General features: G+C 43.0%; 1 protein-coding gene across 1 annotated transcript; it reads right to left on the reverse strand.

Annotated features, from left to right (window-relative positions):
* Positions 1-996: 996 nt before the first annotated feature.
* LOC110505734 (insulinoma-associated protein 2-like) lies at positions 997-3,741 on the reverse strand. The gene has a single exon (XM_021585137.3). It carries the CDS (start codon positions 3,622-3,624, stop codon positions 1,939-1,941), a length of 1,686 nt encoding a protein of 561 aa, XP_021440812.3. The 5' UTR covers positions 3,625-3,741; the 3' UTR covers positions 997-1,938.
* Between the last annotated feature and the right edge of the window lie 6,985 nt (positions 3,742-10,726).

The raw sequence follows: 10,726 nt of genomic DNA on the forward strand, positions 1-10,726 counted from the left end.
AGCCACGGGGGTTGTTTTTCAATACCTTCAATACCTTTGAAACTATTTATTTGAAGTTGTTCAATCAATTTTAATACTGTATTTGTAGCAAATGTTTAAGTAAATACCTGCAGTCAACTTGCGCAATATGTTAGGAGATAAAGCAGAAAGTGTTCTTAATTTCACCGGTCACATTTTACATTATGAAGCTTACAGTAGTTCCCCAGAACCGTTGCGCCAGTAACGTGTTTCTTTGTCAATAGCACAAGGGGAGAAAGCAGGAGCAGGTGAGTCCAGCTGTGTATTTGTTTTAACTTGCTAGTTAGCTAAGTAAGTGACTAAATTAATAAGGAGATGGGGCATCATATAGTGGTAGCTTTTTGCCTTGTTTGAGAAGTCAAAGCACTTTGGATGAGTTATCTGTACAGCTGCCACTGCCATCTTGATGTCCTTGCGTTATTTTCTCCTCTCAGTTAAGGCTTCATTTAGACTGCTCCTCCGCCCTCTTCTCCAAGCAGAGCAGGCAGGCCTGTTGCCCTAGCTTCTTCAGACTCCATACAGACACAGCGTGTACACATGCTGCTCCAGATCCAGTTCTGTTCTTCCTTCAGACAAGCATGCATCCAAACGTTGTTCATTTGCACAATGTCTCTCATTCACATTTTCTTGTAAATATCCAAACTCACCAAAAAGGAAATTCGGTAGCTACTACCTATATATATGTATACGTTTCTGAGCTGGATTGCCTGCCTTTGCAATTAGTTTACTTTCATTTGCGCTCGTAAGCATATTTAGCTAGCAGTCTCTATGGAAGTTTGCTATTACTTGTGCTAATTTTGTTAGCATTCTGGTAATAATGCCCAATGGGCTTTTTTTTCTACTTTTTAGCGCCTCATTGTGTATTAAACCGATAATATCGTAAATCCCGGGATTAGAGAAGAACAGTATGATGCCATGAAAATCTGGATACTGCCCAATCCTAGACAATATCGTAAAATACTGTATAGTGGCCATCACTGGTATGCACATAGACTTGTGTTTATTGACAATCAATGTAAATGTCGTTCACTACATATCAAAACACAACATCATAATTGTAACACAATCATCACCATGAAGGCGTTTTTTTTAGCAAGTACTTTTCAGAGAATAAATATATATATATTTAACTCAAACAGTTTAATACTCTAACAGGTAAACTTGATTTTCTGTATGAAAATACATCTTGATAGCCTTGCCGGTTTAGAAATCAATTCCACAACTATACTGAACAAGCACATTCAATTTCCATAGGAACTACATTAAGATAAAGGCAGTGAGGTCTGATACTCTTGTAATATTCAAAGGGCCACCCTCTTATTTTCATTAAATGCTTAAAATGACAACTCTAAAATATTTGAAACTTTTGATATGCCCAATTTTACTGTTAAATGTTTTAACAAATCATAACACTGTAAATCAATCAATAATGTACATTAGTGAATATAGGCCCAAAAGCAAGTGTTACAATGTGGCTCTATTCAGCTATTAGTGTGCTGTAATCTGTCATTGCAAAAAAACGTTTCTCTTGTCATGAAAATAGAAATGCCATTATTGTTTTTGACCTGATCAGGTAGTATAATAAGTTACAATACAATCACACATGTAGTAAAAAGAACACATTCATACTTTCATATGTATTTAATTAATCCACTTGTTTTTCAGGGGTTTCAGCATTCCAGTAAGTCTAGTTTTTCAAACTCGGTCCTGCCCCCCCCCCCCCCCCCCCCCCCCCCCCCACGCCCTGCACATTTTGTATTTAGCCATAGCACTACACAGCTGATTCAAATAACCAACTCATCATGTTTTGATTATTTGAATCAGCTGTGTAGTGCTAGGACAAAAAAACTAAACGTGACCCCAGGACTGAGTTTGGGAAACCCTGGCCTAGACTTGCCTACATCAGCCTAGACTAGGCTACTAGCAGTCGGGTCTGACTGCCATTGGTAGAAGCATCACCTGCCGGATCTCTGTGGGGTGAGACTTGTTGATATGCCTGGCAAGCCCGGGAGAACTGAAGAAGGTAGATGGGCAGTGCTTACAGGTGAATATCTGTTGGTCTCCCTGTATGAGGTCTGGTCTTATTAATTCTGGTCTTACCAAGTCTGGTCTACCCGCAATCTTCCCTGGATTCATCAGAATGTCATCTCTCATTGCATGCCAAACTCTGTGCTTGTCCCAAATTTCAGTGGATGGGAAATGGGCACCGCACAAGTGACAGGGAAACGTGATTTGCCCACTCTCTATCTGGTTATAGGTCGAGGCTTTGATTGTCTCATGCGCCGCAAGATGTTTCCTCAGATAGGGTTGTCGTCGGAACTTCTTGCTGCAATAGTGACATTCGTAAATCTCCTCTACTGTCCCGGAGGTCTTTAAGAAGGAAGAGGTGGGCAGTGCCACGTCGGTGGTCTCCGGACAATGCATTATGCCTGGGCTGTCACCCGCTCTAATGTGCAGGTCCATAGTTTTATCTGGGTCCCGGTAGCGCGGATCGAAGGGCTGCGGGCTCTCCTGTACCCTCCTGCGCAGCTGCTCTTGTCTGTGGGAGCTGTCCACGGTGACATCCCGCTGACACGCGGAGCTGTCCAGAGAAACGTGGTGCTGATTGTTAACTCTCAACTCGCTCGCGTTCTCTTTCCCTTCCACGAAAGTCCTCTCATGCAGCCGTGCCTCCGGCTGTGACTTTTTGGCGCTCTGTGCCTCTCTGTGATTTACAGGACGAGGCTTATGCCACCTGCGATGAGAGGCCAGGTTGGCAGGACAGCTGAAAACTTTGTCGCACTCCGGACAGCGGTACTCTACGCGCACAATTCTGGAGCACTTGTGTTGTGCGAGGGAGAACGGGTCAGGGTATTCCTCCTTGCAGAGCTGGCAGATGAATTCTCCCAGCGGTTTCTTATTAGCAGAAGATGCGGTAGCTGCTTTAAATTCGGGGGTCTCCTTCTTAATTCTCAGCCCAAGCACGGGTGAGGTGGAGATTTCGTCCTCGAAGCTGAGTTTCCGGATTACTTTAGGCTTCTTGGCTGCTGGCTTGATCTTGCGCTCCTGCTCCATGTACGTGCGTTTCATAGCATGATGGAAAGACTGGTAGAGGTGCACAGGTGGGTCGAATTTCATATCAGAGTGTCCAAAGGGCGCGTGATTTAGAAGAAGTCTCTCTATTGAAGACACCGGCGTGCTCATTGCGTACGGCTCTGTCACTGTTGGTGAACTCATACACCGGTCAAGGGACGATTTTTCCACTACAGCGCCAACTGGTTTTATCGGGCTATAGGAGAGGTCAGCCCGCCCCGGAGATCCGTCGTGGTCCGGCTCAGTGCGGGGATGGTGTGGTGGGTATTTCCCAAAGTCCTCTCTAATCTCCACATTGTCTGCGCTCTCTGGCAGCTGCGCCTGGTCCGCTTCAGCCGGGGCACTGGTCCATGGTTCTTCAAATGTACTGTCCTCGGATAACGGCACAATTGGGCACGCAGTTGGCACACCGGTTGTCCACTCCGGTGCATTCACAGGCAGGTCCGCTTTTGGCATTAAGTTGTCGTCGTTACGCGTTCTGTAAGAAGCCGCTGAGCCGCGTTTGCTCCTCTTCACTAAAAATCCTCTGGGCATCTTTACGCCGGAATGGAACGGTTCCCGTGTCCACTTTGAAGCGAAGGAGCGCTCGCGGTCCCTTTCAGATGAAAGGCGCACGGGCGAGGTGACTGCTGACAGGAGAGAGGGACGGAGGACTCTGTCACATCAATGAGCTTGCATTGTTTTTTATCTTTGGGGTCGCCTTCAGTTTTTTTTGTGAAGTCACAGTTTGTGGCCAAGCCCTGTCCAATCAGCACCGACAGTGGGGAGGTCGGGTGACGCGCGAGCGTTAATGAGGCTATCCAGTAATATTACTAATGTCGAGTTAATTATTATGAGTCGCTCACACACTTTACATGTTCTCCTTTATAGCTGATCGTTAGACTACATCTAGCCTAGTGCTTCAGGATTTGCAAAATCGGATCAGAAAAACACTGACCATGCAATTATGACATGGTTCGTGATTTTTCAATACGTTTTCTCTGTGATACTGAGTTGCGTAAACTCTCGTAGACTGTTTCTGCAAATGAAATGACTGTCATTTAGGAACACGATGTGTTTAATAAACTAGCCAAAAGCACATATACCTCTAGGTTAGGCTACATACCCTTATGGATAGGCTACAGAATTTGATCAAATATTGTTGAGAATGGCAAGATAAGTAATTTCCCATAACACTTTTGCTTAATCCTAATACTGTCATTTAATATGAATATGCTATAAATACAACAGTTATATGTCATTATTCTAATGCATGTTTATTAAGAACAGAGTGACTCCCAGTGCAGGCAAAGTTGCGAAGTGCAACTCGTAATTAATTAATTATTTGTATCCCCACACGCCTAACCTTTCTGAGAATCCCTTATTCGGATTTAAATTATATTTCTGTTGTTAAGCAGGATTCTTTGGGCGTTCTGTTCTGTTGGCATGTCGCGTAATTTAGCATTTATGAGAAGAAAGCTGTTGCCTTAATCTGTCCATTTGATGCACTTTACCTTCTCTCTCATTTGTTTTGTGGGGCTGCAAGCTGTGCGCGCAGTAATGAATGTTAACCACTCGATTAAGCTGTTTAATTTGAGAGGCAGCTCTTCTTCTATTCAACCACCAATTAGTCTCCATGTAACCTGTGTCGACAATGTTTCACCAATATCCAATAGAATAGGCTTACGAAGGCTCCCCTTGAGTATGACGACTCCTTATAAGAAACATTCCTTTTTTACCATTTTTGATTATTTATTTTTTTACCAACTATGTCAATTCAACTGGTTACAGTGACTCGGATGGGTAAAATAAGGACCCATCATCTACCACACATTATCTACAAGAAAACACAAATGTGGTCTCTCCGCACCTCCGATGTGTAGCCTGAATCTAATTTAACTGAATCCTATGAATTCAAAACAATTTGTTTTCATTAGTCCAGGTTTTATTTTTAAAAATATCCCCTTATCCGAATAATATGGCTAGGCAGTGGCGATTTTAGCATGCAAATATTGGTGGGGCAAACTCCCAAAAAAATGTTTTAGATGCATGCCAGCAAAGCCATTACACAACAAAACAATACATGATATGCTACTACACAAAGTCTTCCCAGAGCCACCAGTCATGTCCTACCCTAAATGACAAATTAGTCCACAACTATCTTCCTGGTGACTCTCAAAAGACTTTACCAGACCACAAACCCAAGGGCTCTTTTAAATACAACCACTGCAACCATTGCAGAAATATTGCACAGAAAAAGTATTTTGTTGACAGCGCTTCTAAAATGGAGTATTAAGTCAAGCATTTCATTAACTGCAAATTCACTCATATCATCTACAGATTGGAATGTCCAGAGTGCAAGGTGTTCTACATTGGACGGACAAAGAAACGTCTTCAAGACGCTTAGCGAAACTCAAGATCTCCATTCTAGTAGGCCATGAAGACTACCCCAAAGCAAGGCACTACAAGTCCTTACACCATGGCAACCCTGCCTCCCTACAAGCTATGGCTATTGATCATGTTCCGGCCTCAATTAGAAAATACAGTTAAACCAAAGGGAAAGTTTTTGGATTTACAAACCACAGGCCACTAAGTACCCTGGTTTAAATAAAGATATGGATTTCTCACCCTTCCTGTAGGGTCGTGATAGGTCCATTTGCTGTTGTAACAGTATAGACTTTACGTCCGTCCCTCGCCCCGACCTGGGCGCGAACCAGGGACGCTCTGCACACGTCAACAGTCACACTCGAAGCATCGTTAACCATCGCTCCACAATAGCCGCGGCCCTTGCAGAGCAAGGGGAACCACTACTTCAAGGTCTCAAAGCGAGTGACGTCACCGATTGAAACGCTATTAGTGCGCACCACCGCTAACGTTCATCTGTACAAACAATACTATGCAAGTATATCAATCCCAGAACAACAGTGAATGACCTTGTGAAGATGCTGGAGGAAACAAGTACAAAAGTATCTATATCCACAGTAAAACGAGTCCTATATCGGCATAACCTGAAAGGCCGCTCAGCAAGGAAGAAGCCACTTCTCCAAAACCACCATAAAAAAAGCCAGACTACGGTTTGCAACTGCACATGGGGACAAATATCGTACATTTTGGAGAAATGTCCTCTGGTCTGATGAAACAAAAATAGAACTGTTTGACCATAATGACCATTGTTATGTTTGGAGGAAAAAGGGGGAGGCTTGCAAGCCGAAGAACACCATCCCAACCGTGAAGCACGGGGGTGGCAGCATCATGTTGTGGGGGTGCTTTGCTGCAGGAGGGACTGGTGCACTTCACAAAATAAATGGCATCATGAGGCAGGAAAATAATGTGGATATATTGAAGCAACATCTCAAGACATCACTCAGAAGGTTAAGCTTGGTCGCAAATGGGTCTTCCAAATGGACAATGACCCCAAGCATACTTCCATAGTTGTGGCAAAATAGCTTAAGGACAACAAAGTCAAGGTATTGGAGTGGCCATCACAAAGCCCTGACCTCAATCCTATAGAAAATGTGTGGGCAGAACTGAAAAAAGCGTGTGCGAGCAAGGAGGCCTACAAACCTGACTCAGTTGCACCAGGTCTGTCAGGAGGAATGGGCCAAAATTCACCCAATTTATTGTGGGAAGCTTGTGGAATGCTACTTGAAATGATTGACCCAAATTAAACAATTTAAAGTTCATGCTACCAAATACTAATTGAGTGTGTAAATTCTGACCCACTGGGAATATGATGAACAAAATAAAAGCTGAAATAAATCATTCTCTCTACTATTATTCTGACATTTCACATTCTTAAAATAAAGTGGTGATCCTAACTGACCTAAGACAGGGGATTTTTACTAGGATTAAATGTCAGGAATTGTGAAAAACAGAGTTTAAATGTATTTGGTTAAGGTGTATGAATTCTGTAACCACTCCCTCTTTAAATCAGGGCTGATTGGAAAAGCTGTTCAAAAGAGGACATTGTATTGTAACTTCTTTGTACTCCCTGACGAAGGCCATGCTGCCGAAACGTGTCAGAGTTTTTAAACGTTGTTTCCATTGAACATGCCATACAAATAAAGGCATTTTAATGAATTAAATAAAGAGTGCCTTGGTCCTCCTTTCTTTTTGATGACCAATTTACCCCTTTTACCAAAGAGCACCTTCTATCTACCAAAATCAACTATTGTGTACCTCAGTAGAGCTTCCCTTTCTCCTCTTTTTTTATACAAGTTAGAGGAAGCAGCTCCACACTATAACGATGTCAAATGGTGCCCACAAACTGTTAGGGCCTACATAAAGCTGTCCCAACAGCAGAGCTTTCTTTTCAGCACCATAGAGTGAATCCTTACCACTGCTATACCTGGTCATCAGCGGAGCCTTGTCTGGCAGCGAACAGTTCATTCAGCTTCAGTTACTGCCTTTAAAAAAACATGCTGACATGGCTGACTTGCTTAAACAAATGTGGTTTCTACTGACAATTGAGATGTACAAACTATGGCATAAAGGGACAACAAGCGGATAAGAGGCAATCCATAACTTTGATTAAGACATTATTGAGCGAGCTAGGACAGACATAGTCAATATAACTATTTGAAAAGCACTTTTGACATGTACTGCGACAGAATTCAGGACATGGACGGTTCTTACAGTATTCTCCCTGTACACCAAGTCAGAACAGTAGGATAAATAAAGGGGATATATAACTAGACAATGAAACAATATTTGATTATTAAATTTCTCTAAAACAGGCTATAGGGGGAAAGGGACCACATTATTAGGGCGAGGCACACTAACCGCTTACTACACAACATACACTTATGTATACTGTAGCAAAGAAAGTAATAATATCTCCCTGGCATATTACATCATTTATGCAGCAGCATTCAATACATTTTTGGACTCACCTTGTTGTGCTGTGCTCACTTGAATAGGAAGGTGGCGTGGTGGTCCTTGTGAGCAAAGTGTGTCATCAAGGTCTGGCATTCTCTGGATTTATGGTGCTTTCAAGACAAATGGGAACTCATAAAAAAACAAAGTTGAATCATGACGTCAGTGATCTTCAGGTCGGAGCTCTAGAAAGAGGCCTGAGTTCCTGACTTGGAATTCCGAGTTGGATGACCGTTCAAAAGGTTTTTTTCCCAGTCTGTGCTCGTTTTTTTTCTGAGTTCCCAGTTGTCTTGAACTCACTAAAGTCTGAGATCTTCCAGTTCCCGAATTTCCAGTTGTTTTGGACCTGGCAGAAGTCATGCTTGATTGACATTATGAATGCTTATCCTATTAAGCTTGGAAAAGAGACCCTTAAACCCAGACTAGGACCACACACCCACTCCACTGAATAGCACGCTAGTGACTGCTTCTGTCACCGGTGTGAAATGGCTAGGTAGTTAGCGGGGTGCACGCTAATAGCATTTCAATCTGTGAGGTCACTCGCACTGAGACCTTGAAGTAGTTGTTTCCCTTGTGGAGCGCTAGGTAACAATGCTTAGAAGGTGTCAGTTGTTGATGTATGCAGAGGGTCCCTGGTTTGAGCCCAGGTTGGGGCAAGGAGACGGACTGAAGCAACACTGTTACATTGCTGCTGGGACCGGATCACTGGTTGCTGTGGAAAAGGAGGAGGTCAAAAGGGGGGTGAGTGTAACCGATGTGAAATGGCTAGCTAGTTAGCGGGGTGCATGCTAATAGTGTTTCAATTGGTGACGTCACTCGCTCTGAGACCTTGAAGTAGTTGTTTCCCTTGCTCTGCAATGGCCGTGGATTTTGTGGAGTGATGGGTAAACGATGCTTCGAGGGTGTCAGTTGTTGATGTATACAGAGGGTCTCTGGTTCGAGCCCAGGTTGGGGCGAGGAGAGAGACGGAAGCGACACTGTTACACTTCATAACACTTGCAGTTAACCGCCAATGATTCCTTCCAAACCACTCATTGTTGAACTTGTTTCCAAACTTGTTGTATGATGTTAATGCCCAACGGCTGATCAGCACAAATATGTTTTATCTATAATTTATCTTCACATGACAAGAATTTAAAAGAATCCGCCAATAGATTGTCGATGTGATTCACAATGAGGAATGCTTGTCTAGCTTGCTAGCTAAGATTTTGAACATATGATGTTGACGTGATCAGTCCAATCAAAGCTATGGTAGATGTAACGTGATTTGATGTCATTCTATCTGTGGCCAATGACCTTCAGCCTTCTTGGATGGGCATTTCTAATGTAACTCTATGGCAGCACCCAAGGGGCTTGAATTTCCAAGCAGATATGTGATATGTATTAATGCCAAAATAACATGCAAAACAGGCAACGGGTGGGGTTCAAAATAGTTGGGGCTCTGCCCTACTTGCCCTGAATGACGGGTCGCCACTGTGGCTAGGTGAGGTACGTGTAGGCATTTACCTTCATCAATAGGATCCCTACTGTGCAATTACAAAAGTTCATAATTTATCAACATTTAGAATCAGACCATGTAATCCTGTAGGCTATTTTATCAGTTAAGGTCATGAACTAATGAGAGGGATTCTATTGCTTTTATTTAGGGATGCAGGACACTATCTCCACTGGCGATCTGTTCCTCTCGGTCTTTGTTGCGCAAACGATGGGAATATCTCGGTGTCGGTTTTCCCTGGTGAGACCAACGCCTTATCTCCGCGGCAGAAGGGCGGTGATGCTCACAAAATTGAGAAGAGACGAGAGTTGGTGGCGGAGAACCAACCCGCCCATAGCGGGAAAGAGGGGGGGTCCTCCTGCCCTCCACGGGAAGCTGGGGACGCAGATCAGAGACGCGAATCACTTTTATCCCTGGGGAAGATTATCGCGCTGACCCCAGTGTTTTCCGTCGTGCGGAGTTGGTTCGCGGTTTGGGGAGAGTCCCTGGAAACTAATCAAAGCGTATTAGAGTGAGAACTGGCGCGTCCTTTTTGATGCGCGCTTGACAAGGCCCACCTTGGGAATTAAGAGGTGTCTGTGCAGTGTTAAAAGCCCGAGCCAAATTGAGTCACAGTTATGCTATTTATTAATCAGTAATGTATTAGTAAAACGTCTAAAATATTTTTATTTTAGACCTATGTTTGCATAATTTATTCTAGACTATATAGCCTATTGGTAGGCGCGGCCAAGGGTTTGTTTGAGTAAATTGATCTCTTATCATTACTAGGGTAACAACATTTTTATCATGGGAAAAAAAACACAAAAAAAACATTTTTTTTTATAGTTTTTGTTCATGGAACTCATAGGCATAGGCTACTTGGTTCAGAAATGTAACTTTTGAAATATGTTTTCACTGTGTCCTATTTTAAATATGTGTTCTTGCTAGACGACACTACTGATTTGACAAGATTAGCCTACTCCGAAATCAGATTACCGAGATGTTACAGTTGTGATCAATGCCCTCCTCTAATCCCACAGACTACTGACAATAAATGAATATATATTTATTTTTCATCCATTTTAAAGTATTACGTCAAGAGGCCCAAACAACTTGGACTTTGTAATTCAGACCGTGCCCTAATTGCTTAAGCCTTATAGTATCCTACTTTGCCTGTATTCTGATGCTCCATGTTCTTGCTTAATTGCCGTTGGGGACCTCTGATGATTAAGCATTATATGATAATTAAATGTATTGGATTCAAGGTTGGCTCACTTCTTAGTTTCAGCTCAGCGGACAGCTCTGACG

Source organism: Oncorhynchus mykiss, chromosome 25 (genome assembly GCF_057628025.1).
Source record: "Oncorhynchus mykiss isolate SJ-2025 chromosome 25, ASM5762802v1, whole genome shotgun sequence".
Lineage (NCBI taxonomy): Eukaryota > Metazoa > Chordata > Actinopteri > Salmoniformes > Salmonidae > Oncorhynchus > Oncorhynchus mykiss.